The following is a 15,285-nucleotide window of genomic DNA, read 5'->3' on the forward strand; positions in this document are numbered from 1 at the left end:
CGTAGGTATAGGTCAATGGGTATGAATGTGAGTGTGAATGGTTGTTTGTCTATATGTGCCCTGTGATTGGCTGGCGACCAGTCCAGGGTGTACCCCGCCTCTTGTCCGAAAACAGCCCACAACCCTCATGATGATCAGCGGTAGAACATGAATGAATGGTCTAAAACACTGTGTCTTTTCCTATTGCTAGATCCTGATTGAGCTGGAGACAGCTCTTCTGGATGACGAGCCTCACTGGTACAAGCTACAGACACATGACGTGTCCTCCATCCCGCTCCCTCGTTCCTCCCCAAACACACAGCGTAGGCAGCTCCATGGAGAAAGCCCAACACGGCGCCTGCAGAGTAAGTATTATTTGTCATAAAGCCCTGTGAATTGAATTTAAAATCCAAGCCCCATATGTCCTGGGTGTCGCATCGACCGTGCTGCTTTTGCTTTTACAGACAAAGGCTCGTATTCATACTCAGGTAAAGGTCCTGCACTCCCAAGCAGAGCCTTTCTGTGGTGCATTTGAGTGTCTGCTGTCCTCTTGAATGATGCATTCTTGTGGCTTTATTCTCGACCTCCCGTCCATTAAGGAGGCATGTGTCTGCTCCCTCACATCTTTCAGTGGGATGAGCCGGTGTCTTACTTACACCGCTCTTTAGAAATCCACTCAGGGTAGCAGACGCAGGTCCCCTACTGTCCCAACCTGCAAGCCGCAACTTTTCCTACAAAACTGCACTAAGCCCTCATTCTAATGAAATTCCAATGTGCCAGTCCTGACAAATATAAACCACTTCCTTTTCCTCTGTGATATTAATCCTTATTAAGAGCTCCCTTTAAAATTTAAAGCATAGTACTGTCTCATTGTGCTCTTTGTTTGTTCTTAATATTTGTGTTTTTTATGTGACTATGTGCCAATATACTATATAGCAGACTGGTTAGCATGTAAGCACAGTCAGGAAATCAAAAAGACATGGGTTCGATTCTCCGCTTGGGCATCTCTGCGTGGAGTTTGCATGTTCTCCGGGTACTCCGGTTTCCTCCCACATTCCAAAAACATGCTAGGTTAATTGGCAACTCCAAATTGTGAGTGTGAATGGTTGTTTGTCTATATGTGCCCTTTGATTGGCTGGCCACCAGTCCAGGGTGTGCCCCGCCTCTTGCCTGGGCTGGGATAGGCTCCAGCATCCATACAAAGAAAATGCATAAAAAAATTCTGATTCCGGAAGTATAGCACCTTATTGTGCACCAAATACATTTTTATTATTATGATTTTTATTATTTCTCCCCGTGCATGCGTGGGTTAATTAGCGACTCCAAATTGTCCATAGGTATGAATGTGAGTGTGAATGGTTGTTTGTCTATATGTGCCCTGTGATTGGCTGGCAACCAGTCCAGGGTGTACCCCGCGTCTCGCCCAAAAACAGCTGGGATAGGCTCCAGCATACCTGTGATCCTAGTCAGGATAAGTGGCATAGAAAATGCACTTTGCTGATGATAACCAATAAGCCAATAGCCAATAAGAAGGGTCAGTGTACCAACAAAACATGCCGTATGTGTAATGAAGTATGAAGTAATACAATTTAGTTTGTGTTTTCCTTTTTCTTTGTTTCATTTGTCAACTTCTCTTTATCTTTATCTCAAAGGATCGCAGAGGATAAGTGACGGAGAGATCTCAGACTATGATTGTGAAGACGGGGTTGGGGTCATAACAGGTAATAACTAATAACTATGGTCAAACTAAAACCGTCTTCGGTGTGCTGACTACTTCCTCTCTGATGTTCTCACAGACTACCGGCCAAACGGAAGAGACTTCCAGAGTTCCACTTTGTCTGTCCCAGAACAGGTGATGTCTTCAAACCACTGCTCTCGGTCTGCAGAAATACATAGAGCACGTTCACGGTCCCCCAGCGTCCCCCCACCCTCAAGGTAACTACCGATTAGTAAAATGCTGGGATGACCCGTGTATGCTTTTGTTTGTTTTCATTTGCTGGTTTGTTTGTGGTTGTGTTTCTTTGTATTCCATTACCATTTGAGAGGTAAAAATACACTGACGTGGCCTTTTATTGTGGCCAGCCTAAGCTTTGTGCTTTGGGTTGACCACAAGGCTTGCTAGCACAGATTTGAACAGATTTATGAGCAATATTTGACAAAGACGGGCCTTTTGTGTACATCGAAAAAGCTTTTAGATCTTTGAGTTCAGCTCGTGAGAGATGGGATGTTGCGTTTATAATTTTTGTTGTTTTTAAAAAGAACTGTAATCATTTTTTTCTGCTAGTAGACTTTGTTTGGTAACGTCTGACCACAGTCCGCTGAACCCAGGACCGGACCAAACAGAAAGATGTCTCTCAGTCCGGAATAACTTTTTGTCGTCTTTTTGTAATTTACATCCTCTTAGTCAAAATATTCTTCATAGAAACACATTCAGATTGTGGTCCAAATTATGCGTATGTTTAATTATTTGGCCTGCTGACGTGTGAAAGCTAACTAAACGACTCCCCAGGAATTTTAAGTCTGGACTACAAGTGCGAACGCACCCTCCAAGTGTCTATTTTCCTGGCACGGTCTGACCGTAGCTACTTTCCCTCGTCCAATTAAAGTTAGTATTTCTCTGAAGCTCCCTCTAAATCAGTGTCGGGCATCGAAAACACTATTATCTAAATTGTCTGAAACTCTGCTAAATCAGCGTTTTCTATTGACAGCATTCTATTATTTAAGAAGTTTCAAATGATGGAATAGCTCAATAAGTTTAATTTCGTAAAGATACTGTAAATCATGAATGTCTGGTGGGGGGGGGTGTGTGTCTATATGATACAGATTTGGGTCGAGTACTTTTGTTGCAGTACCTTTGGTGAGGTGTTCAGTGGACCATCTTCTGTTATGTACAGTAATGCTACAACCACGCAGGAACATTTCAACTGCTCCTTTTTCCCTTTTGAGGAACGTTTTAAGAAACTTCTGAAGGTGCCTTGCAACATTTGGAAATATGTTAGAATCTCACCTTTGATTTCCTCATTGTTGGAGCAGCTTGCCTGTGATTTTGTCCATCTCCAGCCCCCCCTCTCCTTCCTTCACACCATCTTAGATCCATCTCTGTCTTCTGTCCTCCCTCTATGTGGTCGCAGCCATTTTCTCACCCTTCCTCGACCCAGACATAATCAGCCTAGTGATGCTCCTCAAAAGGAACCCAGGTAGATGTTAACCTGAGCTTGCATGAAGCCCCGCCCTGCACATTCCAGCCCAAATACTCCTAAAACACTTCAAACCATATGGCATGTTTTCTTTTATTACAGTATCTCTGCTATTGCTGCTATGATCTTAAGTCGGTATCCAGATTAGCTTTTGTCGATGTATTTTTCTTTAAATAAAAAATGTATTTTCCCTTTAATTGATGGGATTGCTCAAAAAAACATAAGCGACCATACAATCATCATCATTATCAGCATTTCATAGTCTGGATTTCATCATCATTTCCCTTCATTAAGTGACCACGCGGTCCTTAAAGTGATCATTTTCAGGTTAGCCATTTTGAAGTTCATGATGCATTCACTTGAGCGTGTTTATAGGGAACATTAGAGGTTCATTCAAAGTTTGTTTCTACCTTCCCAGGTAGATTTTGTTGTTGCTATCCCTTGTGTGTGGGGATGGGTGGCGGGGGGTAGGGGGGTGGGGGGGTAAACAACCAATGCTGACAAGCTGTGATATTTCTTGCCAGCCGCAACCACCGTGTGTACCCAATCTGCCGTGAGGAAGCGGTTAGGTTACTGCGTTCCACTAGGATGTCCCGTGCCTATTCTGAGGGCACCTACTCTTCTGACTATGACTTCGAGAGGTATTGACATGCAGCGCCGCTGCATCATCCGCCCATGTTGACGTCTCCATTTTTTTTTAATTTTTCTGTGACTGTGATGCCAGAAAATGATATCGTGTTTGATATCGGTTTCTGCCAAGGAGACATCACTGCTCTGGAATTGTGTAGACGTGTGGTACACAACCGCCTCTCTGCTTGTGGTCTGAGGCTCAGAGCTATTTGTGTTGCTGCTGTCCGTCGTATAACTGTAGAGCAGTTGTTTAGTGACAGCAACGTGTTGCTTCATTGACGTCCTTGTTTATGTTCGCCCCATTTACGTACATTGTGTAAGCAATGGTTCTTAGTGTTGTCCTTTTTTTTTTTTACATGCTATTGGCAACACTGCTTTGACAATGGCTGTGTTAAATATGGCTGCCCTTTAAGTTCTGGTGTCTGGCCAGAATGTGATGTCGGGCTGATAACACCAATACACCTCTAGGACCCATGCCAGTGCCCCAGTGCTCGGATAAAATGAAATATCTCAGATGCTCCCTTTCCCAGAAACACTGTAAATGACCCCTCAATCTTTTGCCATCTGGCTTTCAGTCAGAAATTACACTTGTGCCTCTCTGCTTCTCCTCTGGGGTGGGAAAGTGATGAGTTCTCAGTACTCTTCCAAAGAGTCTGGCTGTCTTTATTAAAGTGTCATAAAAATTTCCCCCAAGGCTCAGCTGGACTCCAAATCAGGCTCAGCCTATAGAACAGATAGCCATTAAGCGGAGCTCTGTGTCCCGTTTCCTTTTAAAGCAGCGGAGAAAGAAAAGTGTTATTTACTAAGCGACGCAGTAACGCTGTCTGCTCTTCGTCTCGATACAGTTTGGCATTCACAGCATTCGGGCTGTTTAAATGCAGCAAAGAAGCTTGAAGAGAAATGAAGGAACATAACGAGGAAACAGTCGTGTGGATGCTGTATGTTGACATAAATGGGTAAATGTAAACATTTGCCTTTCTGCGATATCTCCTCAATGCGGGAGCGACGAGGGAATGGTACTTTTGTATTTATTTGAGCACAACAACTAATCATTGTGTGCTATTGCAAATAATGATCGCTTGATTTCTTCAATGGTGCTAATGATGGAAATATGTTTCTAAGGCATTTATTTTAGACTAAATTCTCCTCTGCAGGGCTTGAAATTTTTTGCACTATAATTTACTTTTTTAAATTTCTTTTAAAATGATTATTTCAGCAAATGGCTTTAAAGTATGCATGCTCATAACTCCAGTGCTTTTGGACACATGACCAAAAGTATATGTGAAAAATGTGTAACGTGATTTTTGTGATTCTTTAGATTCGTGCATTTGATTTATTTCATCATTTTGTATGATTGATAAATGCTTTGATTCTTTTTTTTTTTTACAGTTCCTTGTAAAAGATTGTATCTGTACTTTGTGTGCCTTAACACTTACTAACTCCAGCCAGATGCAGTATAAAAATACACTTTTCTGCACTGCACCTCAAAAAAACTGCACATAAACACTGACCGGAATGAGACCACGCCCAGCACAACTCACAGTTATCTCACTACGGGTTCCTTTAAGTACAATAGATGCTTCTAGTTCACTTGATCCTTACTTGACACTCCTAATTTAATAATTCAGCTACTCAGAGAGGTTTAATTCTACACAATTGCATGTAATTTGAATCAAATATACATTATATTTCAAACATGTCCACTAAGGTATTGTAGATGCTGACATTTTTTATTGTCAACTCAAAGCCAATTGTTCTTCTGAGTTGCTGAATCATCTGATTTTATAAATGTAAGCTTTAAAGGACCACACTTGTATTTTTGCGTATGCTTTAGATATATTTATTCCAAATGCCTGGTAAGATTTAATGTTTTAAAAACAAGTACGGCATGGAAGTGTGTTTAATACCATTTAATACCACATCTGGATCATAACCACAGCATTATTGATATTTGTGATGATTCTATGTAAAGTCACACAAAACCGCTAGTGAATGAATAACAGCAGGCAAAAACACAGGTGTGGTCTTTAAACACGAGCCCAAAACACCGCTGGGGTCCTTAAACACATGCACCTATAGGAGGTCACCTGTTATCATCCACACTGGCCTCCCTTCCAGCCTCCTGTCCCTGCCCCGTGGGGCCCCACTGAGTTCCTGCCTATCTCTCAATAACCTCTGTAGGAGCCACGGAGCCATGGATAGGCACGAGTATCACAGCAGATCCCGGTCTGCGGACCAGCGGCCCACAATAGAGCGCCATGCATCCCGTTCACGCTCTACTGAACGCCCCCACGACTCATCGATGATGAGGTCCATGCCATCTCTACCATCTGGGAGGTCGGCCCCTCCCTCACCTGCCTTGACGAGGTGTGACCCAGATTGGAGTCGTCAACCAACTCAGCATCATTTCAGGGTCCTACCTTTGTTAGCCAGTTGCTTCCCTGAGGGATGTTCACTCAGGAATGAGAAATCAACTGATATAGACGTTTATGTAGCTTTTAGTCCGCTATACACTAAGTAGAGCTTCAAAATGCACAAAAAAGAAATGGGAGTGAGACCAAAAAAAAAAAATCTTGAATAAGCACTTCATTGCAAATGACCATTAAACTGAAATAGGCGGTTCATCAGCTGATTAAAACTTTTAAGACCATACCTCAAATATTTTGGCACGCTTTCAGGAGGCTCATGGGAATGAAGATGGCTTCACTGAGGGCATCCACTGTCTGGAACTGGAATACGTATACGTCCCTTACCATCCGGACCCAAATGTTCTTCCTGAATGGTCCAAAAGAGTGAGGTTAGTCCATTGTGAACTGTGAGGTGGCTCGGGCATCTAGTCCGGATGCCTCACTAGTGAGGTGTTATGGGCATGCCCAGCCGGGAAAAGGCCCCGGGGCAGACCTAGGACACGCTGGAGGGGTTATGTCTCACAGCTGGCCTGGGAACGCCTTGGTGTCCTCCCGGTGGAGCTGGACGAGGTGGCCAGGGACCGGGAAGTTTGGGCTTCCCTACTGAGACTGCTGCCCCCGTGATCCGGACCCGGATAAGTGTAGAAAAATGGATGGATGGATGTCATTGTGAACTGCAGCGTCAGCATAGTCATTACCACGCAGATGAGGTCCGTCAGTCATGGGGTTGACCCCCGTGTAACATCTCTAGATGAGCGCCATTTGACGCCCATGCACATCCTGAAACTCCACTGTTCCATTGAAGGAAAAAAAAATGTTATGTCATTTTGGAAGCCAATTGGAGCCAAGGATCATGTTGTGTCCTGATGGACAGCCAATGGCGTGCTGTGAGAGTTCAATATTCAATATGACTGCGTTCAAAGAGAGCTTTTTTTGCCTTTGCCATCAAGAGATCATGACAGTGTGATAACCTGACATTGAATCCCGGTTTTTGCCAAGATTTGGCTTTTAAAGGATACCAATGGTCTTAACCTTGAACAGCCTATTTCACTTCAATGCTTGTTTGCATTACTCCAATTTTGTCTCACTCTAATTTCTTATATTTGCATTTTGAAGCTCTTTTTAGAACCCAATTATGACCCAACAGCGCATTCATGCAATTTTTGGTCTTAATATGTTCATCAGCAGTGTATATCTTATGCAAAATGTACAGATTAATAGTCAAATTTTAAAAAGTACAGTTTTCAATCAACCCAATGGCCCAGGGGTCCTAAATGAACGACAAGGATTTCAGTGCAGCTCTACCTCCTGACTAAAACATTTGTTCCTCCAAAATTGAACCCTTTCTCATGAAATCCCAAACACCCCGACCAAACTCACCTCACTAACACAGATAAATCAGGAAAACCACATCAGCTAACACACACAATTCCAGTACCTGCTCCCTTTTCCTTATTTCACCCCCACCCCACTCACCTTGCCCATTTCTGTTTTGTCCACAAAAGCACTGATGCTGCATTCCTTCCATGCCCAAAGCACGAAAATCCCGACACCCTGGTATGGTGCTGGTTCATTTTTTATTTTGGAACGCACTGCTCATACTTTTGTGAGAGTATAGCAGTGTTGGGCTGATTTTCTTTTTGTTTTGTTGCTAACATCAACTGATGCATTTTATCTTTCTACGACAACATCCTATGTTTGTTTTCCTTTCTGATTTGTCCTTATGGAGACGGTCCGAACGCATGGTGCCAACGGTCTGGTCTGCTAATTCTGCATTGAACATTTTTCTTCTTGCAGCTTGATGACTGACTGCACATGCGTTTCCACGCCTCTTTTGTTGCAGCTCAGTTCCCAACAGTTGATGAGACCCCTCACTCCCATGTCATGTGCCAAACTTCATTGTTTAGGAATACTAAAAGAGTGAAGTCACAGTTATTCTAGTTTGGTCAAATTAAATATTTGGAGTTATGATCTGATAGAGTATATTAAATGTGTTAGTTTTGTAGATTTATTTTTTACATTTTCTTCTTAAGTCAGCTGCAAGTTAAACAGGCTTTACGTATGTGGGTGCAACATGCCAGAAGCTGCATCCACTTCGCCACTGATTTGTGACTTAACACTTTTCAAACACTTTGTGTCACATAGGGCTCACCCTCGTAGTGGATCAGTCCAGACCAGCCCAACCAGTACTCCAATGTCGGGCAGACGAGGTCGACAGCTCCCACAGCTTCCATCCATAGGGAAAGACGGAAGTAAGTCATGGTGGTGTTTTGTTATATTTACTACGTGCTTCATCACTGTCAGAAACAAAGACGAGAAATGATTCTGAGTGTTACTAGTCTTGGTGTCTGAATGGTACTGCAGTTTTGCAACGAGGTTTTGGTTAGTCTTGACTTGTTTTCCATTCATAACATACACGGTTCCCTTTCCATTTCTCTCATAGAAGATGGAGACGAAGGAACAGAGCCTTGTGAAGGTCTGTACCTGTATGTAAAGGGTTTAGTCTTCATTCTGAACACCAAAACCCTGTCTGCAATGATGATGGGTCGGGTCCACGGACCTCACTCTCTCACTGTTGCAGATATGTTTGACATAGTGGTGTTTCTACTAGCATGTCTTTGTCTTGAGTCTGATTAGCCGTTGTGTTTAGATACTTGGGTCTGCTCAGTTCAGGGACAAATGTTACAAAAACATAGAAAACCTGTCAAAGATAGTCTTTTGTGGTTTGTGTGAGTACATCGGAGCTTTCCGTGGCTTCTATTTGGCAACCAAACCCCATCTATCCTTCCTTCTGTACCTATGTCATAGTATTTAAATAGTACTTTCACTGTCTGGACCTTTCCACACTACACTACTATCACTACCATCCCAATGCTAACAACAGAATAATGGTCAAAAGTCTTCTTCATGCAAAAATATTGTCTTTTGTGTTTAATATTAGTATTGTCTTCTATAGTTTGGAAGTTACAGCCTCCTTTTTTGTCTCTACTAGTAGCATACTGCACTGAAAAGATGCAAGGCGCACCCGTAAATGGCAGGAAAGGCAAGTCCATGTGTGGTTGTGTGTGTTTGCTCTCTAATGAAGGCGGATTGGATGTGTGGCATTCTTTATACGTTGCTACTCTGAGTGGTTTTGCGTTCCTTGTGCAGCAGCAGCAGCTTTAATGTGATTAAATGAGAGTGCTTTATGTGTGTGCAGTTGAATTTGAATTTAATATGGACAGAGCACTGTCATTGTGATCTCTGCTGCTCTATTCCGCTCTTGCTCCCATACGGCATCCTAGCCTTAATCTGTGCCCTCTTCTTTAATAGGAGTCCCTCATTTTCATCTTATTATGAAATGGAAAACTATTTGACCTGGATTACTGAACACACACAAAACTAATTTTAGATATAATAATTATGGTAAAATACATATTGATTTTTGGAATATAAAATATTTTACCTCGCAAATTCTAAATCAGGTCATGCTATTTAAAAAGCCAAGACATCATTACAGTGAGTGACCAGCAGATGGCGCACCAGTCTTTTAGATTACATGGGAGCTGTCCATTGTTGTGGTGCTGAAGAGGCAGGCGCGCACACTTTCTTTTTTGTCTGTACCTCAGTTTTTTTGACAGTCACGTGCATATATATAGACTGGGGGAATATTATTTGATATGTTGCTGGTTTTGTAAGTTAATCATTTTATTTTTTAGGTCTGTTCATGGCTTTGAAACTGGGTCAAATTTATATATATTGTTGTTTTGTTTTTGGATTATATATACACTGTGTGTGTGTGTGTGTGTGTGTGTACCCTACAACCTGAATTATAGTAATTCATAGTAACCCATGCCTCAGGTATTGTTATATGTGTGTGCCTTATTATAGAAGTAACATGGGAAGACCAGCAGCGGGGGCTAAATGGCTCGCTGTCTAATGGAGGGACACACCCCTCCCTCTGTATCACAGGTTTGTTGGTCTGGGTGTGCATTCTGCCTCTTTTTTCCAAACCTTCTGTCACTTTCATAGAGTATTGTCATCCAGACCAAATCATATTCTATAAAAGTGACATCATGTTCTTCTGTTGACAACTTGTGTGGATTGCTTTGGAACGAGTCATGCCAGATGTAGTAGATCTATGTGTTATGATGCAGCAGAATTATTGGATACTGATACAGTCTTGAAAATGGCGACATTCCGGATGGATTTAGTTTGACTCTCTCTTGCCTCTCTGGATGGCTGGTCTGTATGGTTGGATATGATATTTTATACCTAATGGCTATAATCTTATTTCTTACAACAGAATTACATTAAGACACTTAAGCTTTAACGAATTCCTATGAATTCTGTGTATTGACAGTATAATACTACAATGTTATGGTGCCACAACACTCTTCATTTGTTGTTTTGCACACATGATTTCATACACTTTACCTTCTATTTTATATTATATTTAGCAGTAGCTGTTGAGTTGTTGTCCCAAAACCAAAAGACACCAGTACTTTGCATGTCTAGATACAGTGGTACCTTGGTTAGCGTCATTAATTTGTTCCAGAGGGTCTGAGTCAGAAACAAATTCTCACCAAATCAATCGTTCCCATAAGAAATAAGCCAAAAATGTTAACATAAAACACGTTTCTATGCTTTTACAATTATAGTTTGGCATGAAGGGGCTGCACGTCGACCGAGCGGTTAGCACGCAGGCCTCACAGCTCGGAAATCTGGGTTCAATTCCACCCTCGGCCATCTCTGTGGGGAGTTTGCATGTTCTCCTCATGCATGCGTGGGTTTTTGCCGGGTACTCCGGTTTCCTCCCACATTCCAAAAACATGCTAGGTTAATTAGCCACTCCAAATTGTCCATAGGTATGAATGTGAGTGTGAATGGTTGTTTGTCTATATGTGCCCTGTGATTCGCTGGCGACCAATCCAGGGTGTACCCCGCCTCTCGCCCCAAGACATCTGGGATAGGCTCCAGCATACCCGCGACCCCTGCGAGGATAAGTGGTAGAAAATGAATGAATAAAACAATTGTTTCCATTACACACATACATATATAAATACATGTTGAATGAAAGGGATAAATAATAATGATAATAATGTTACTTTCAATAAGTGATTTTTGATGACTGTCCTTAAAGACACAATGTGGCAGCGAGATCAACCACCACCACCCCCCAGTTTTGACCTGGTTGTTATTTACATGTCATTTTTTTGTGCATTTTTTTGTACCTCTCTGTTATGGCGGCAGACAGAAGCACAGTGGATCGTCCCCACACACTCACACGGAGTTGACGCTCTTTTGTATTTTCATTCTGACCTCAGCAGTAGCACAATTCCAATACCATATACTGTATGTATGTATCACTATATAGTATATGTTAAGAATACATATGGCAAAATGTTGGTGTAAATATTTGACCCAAAAAAGAGATGCTAACCAGTGCGGACACATAGTTTCCTAATAATTCACATGACAAGCCGTCATTGACCTGAATTGTGAACTAATTAAGCGTAGGATAAATTATCTCCAGAATTAGCTTTAGATGACACACAGGTTGTGGCACCAAGGAGGTTGGAATGGAAGAATAAGAAGTCAAGTGCTTGCTTAGACAGCCGCACTGGATATTATTTATGCAGTGGAGGCAAGGAAAATATTTGTCAGAATATTCTAGTATTGCTGAAAGGGAGGATGGAATGGAGAAATTGTGTGAAAGGATACAAAATGTTTGACTTCCTTTTAGACTTGGTATACAGATGTTTGTACGCTTTATTTCTACTTGTGTGCTCTTTGGTGTGCTTTCCTGATTCTAGCATGTTTGCATTTGATTTATTCTTTTAAAGCTATTTTCCAGTCTGTACAAAGTTGGCCTATAAAGACTTTATTGTTGACCTCTCCTGCTAGCCGCCGTTCTCCTGCTCCTCCGAGTCTACAGAGCTCAGCTTTCCGGTTCAGCGCTTTAACATGTCTTGATTATGACATACCTTTTTTTCCTTTTCAAGCACAGATCTTCATTCTTCCTCAATCCCCCCCCTCGTCGTCTCTAGTTTCTAATAATGACAATCTCAGCCTCTACCTCAGCCTCATCAGGCCTCACATCTCGATGTTTGACTTTTCACTTTGCCCATGGTGGAATTTTTGTGTTGGTGTTTTTGTTTGAGTCGTCTGTGTTTGCTGTTTGACTATCGCTTTGTCATTGTTGTGTCGTATTGTTGTGTTGTGTCCCCCTTCCCCTAATCCTTCACTCCCTATGCCCTATCCCCTTTTTTTCTGTGTTGCCTTCTCTCTGTCTTCACCCCAATCCCTCCTTACATCCTCCCTCTCACACCCATCTTCCTCTCCTCTGTCTGTGTCTGTCCATTCTGGATGTGAACCCAGAAGACACGGCCTCACATAGTGGGACGAACTCAGGTCTGTCTTTCTTTCATCGTGTTTCTTCTCTAATTCCGCTTCCTCTTTTGTTACACCAAGAATCCTCCTGGTTTGCCCTTCCCACCCACTTCCGATCAACTCACTTGTCTTGTACGCTTTTCTCACGCTTTTCTCACGATTTACGCTTGTGGCTTCTTGTTTTTGGATGATTTTTTTTTCTGCACTTTTAACCTTTTTAACTTTTACACACAGTTTTATTTATTGATTTATGACAGAAGCCTGCAAAAAAAAATGAATCTTACTTTTGTGCATGCTAAGTGGCTTGCAATGTACGTGGTTTGCTTACCTTCTTAGCAAATGAAGCATTTATCAAACAAAAAATAATCATACGTCAATAAGTTACAGCATTTTGTACAGTAATTCATCAATAAATTATAACAGAAATAGTATATCAGTTAACAGTGCTGCCCTGATGTCATGAAATATACCAAAATGGGATATTTTCTTGCAGGTTTTCATTCATAACCTAAAACAGAACAAGTGATTCTTTATTTTAACATGCAAATTGGCTAGAAAATAATTAAATAAAAATTTTCTTTGCACAAATATTTTTTTTAATGCAAAGGTGACCATCAGGGTGATCAGATTATCACTGATTATGGTTGAGTCCGGAACTAATTAACTGTGAAAAATGAGGGATTGACACTACCTGCCTTCATGTTTGTCTCCAAAAGTGTCCAGTAAGACCAGAAAGCCGCGAGTTAGGATGCCATTGGCTGTATGTACTGTATAGACAGTCCCATTATAATGTGTTAATTAAAATTTAATTTTCGAATTTAAAATTGTATGAGAAAAATCAATGTGCATCTCTTCGCTTTCCATTTATTAGCTTTTTTTTCTGTGTGTGTGTGTGTGTGTGTGTGAGCACGTGTGCATTCGTGTAATAAACTATAGGCCTGGTGTAAACACGACGGGTCAATGCTCTCTATGAAGACCAGATACCCGACAAGAGATTGTTTCTCAAGTATATTGTTGCTGACCAGGCAGACCATTCAGCCCCCCCTCCACCCCCCACGATCTGTCCTTTTTATATAGCACAGCAGAAGCTTGTGTCTCGCTGCTGTATATATAATATTTCCCCACACATGCAGGTATTTTACTCAATACTGGATTTCTGTATGAAATGTGTCATTCTCTGCTCAGGTATGGACATGGAGGAGAGGACGAGACAGATGAAGATGAAGATGAACAAGTACAAGCAGGGAGCTGGCTCCGATTCACGACTTGAGCAGGACTACCACAAGGTAAAACATAAAATGATGGACGGTTGAGCATTTGTGTAGGGAGGGGTTTGAGCTGATACAATCAAATTTCACAGCAGCATCGACTAATTGTTGCCAAGAACGTGCTTTCACGCTAGACTCTCCAAAAGTGTCTAATGAGACCAGAACACGTTGCTACATTTATTAGCAGAAAAACACAATCTAAAACGGTCACAATACTCGCTAAATTAGCAATGTGTTTACGAGCAAGGGTAAAAAAAAAAGTTTTATTTGTGTATTTGTGTTGTATTGTGTGTATTTGTGGCACACCGCCATAAGGGGCAAAGTTTTCTATGTTGCCACAAAACTGTAAAATATAAAATAAAATGTAAAATAATTCAAGAAATATTATAAAGGCACTTGAATTTTTTCACATTGAAGGCAAATGTCAAAATGTCTTATTTAATAAAAAACAAAACTGTAAAATATAAAATAAATTAAATGAAAATAAAATTAAAAATAATTCAAGAAATACATAAAGGCACTTGAATTTTTCACATTGAAGGCAAATGTCAAAATGTCTTATTTAGTAAAAAAAAACAACAACAAAACTGTAAAATATAAAATAAAATTAAATGAAAATAAAATGTAAAATAATTCAATAAATATTATAAAGGCACTTGAATTTTTCACATTGAAGGCAAATGTCAAAATGTTTTATTTAGTAAAAAAACAACAAAACTGTAAAATATAAAATAAAATTAAATGAAAATAAAATGTCAAATAATTAAAGAAAAATTGTAAACGTACTTGAATTTTTCACATTGAAGGAAAATGTCAAAATGTCTTTAGTTGATGGGATGAACTATCTCCTGACTTCTATTAAAGCCAAGGAATGTGGCATTGAGCGTTTGCAGAGTTAAGTGTTTACTACTCCGTACATTTGTGGAGACCTTGGCCTGAGTCTGTTGTCTTGCTATCGTCTGGGACAAACTCATGTGTGGCTGCCCAGCTTTCCTTTTAAGTCTGTGTTATGAAAACGCTCACATGATACGTCGCTAGCCAAGTGTGCTCTGTTGGCTATAAAAAGCAGATGAGAGCTTCTGACTTGTCCTTGTCTGTTGAATAATATAGTTCTCGGAAGTGCCATTGACAAAACAATGTTCACAATTACCAGAAAAGATCACTCACTTTTTGTCACGCTGAGCACTTAGCATGACTTCACCTGGTATTATTCTTCAAAACTTTATTTACAACATACACATCAACACAGCAGGAATGATTCAGCATCTACATATGCAGTCTGTCTTTGTTTATTGCGGTTAATTGGTTCCAAACATAACAAATATGTTTTTTAGCATTATTAGATTCGTGGAGACATTAAATAACACTCCTATAATCATCTTTACTCTTGTATTATCAAATATAGTAGATATGACAAGTGATTATAAGACA

General features: G+C 40.8%; 1 protein-coding gene across 31 annotated transcripts in view; it reads left to right on the plus strand.

Annotated features, from left to right (window-relative positions):
- Positions 1–15,285, plus strand: part of rims2a (regulating synaptic membrane exocytosis 2a) — a 112,008-nt gene that overhangs the window by 73,323 nt on the left and 23,400 nt on the right. For 11 of the 31 annotated variants that reach the window (XM_058053505.1, XM_058053495.1, XM_058053510.1 and 8 more), the window contains 9 exons: positions 191–344; positions 444–467; positions 1,632–1,700; positions 1,776–1,914; positions 3,701–3,817; positions 5,988–6,173; positions 8,360–8,466; positions 8,658–8,690; positions 13,772–13,872. In XM_058053505.1, coding sequence (XP_057909488.1) covers positions 191–344; positions 444–467; positions 1,632–1,700; positions 1,776–1,914; positions 3,701–3,817; positions 5,988–6,173; positions 8,360–8,466; positions 8,658–8,690; positions 13,772–13,872 — 930 coding nt within the window. Of the gene's footprint in view, positions 1–190; positions 345–443; positions 468–1,631; positions 1,701–1,775; positions 1,915–3,110; positions 3,177–3,700; positions 3,818–5,987; positions 6,174–8,359; positions 8,467–8,657; positions 8,691–13,771; positions 13,873–15,285 lie in introns of all 31 variants that reach the window. The other 20 variants (XM_058053496.1, XM_058053506.1, XM_058053501.1 and 17 more) reach the window with 9 other exon arrangements.

This window comes from Doryrhamphus excisus, chromosome 17, assembly GCF_030265055.1.
Source record: "Doryrhamphus excisus isolate RoL2022-K1 chromosome 17, RoL_Dexc_1.0, whole genome shotgun sequence".
Taxonomy (NCBI): domain Eukaryota; kingdom Metazoa; phylum Chordata; class Actinopteri; order Syngnathiformes; family Syngnathidae; genus Doryrhamphus; species Doryrhamphus excisus.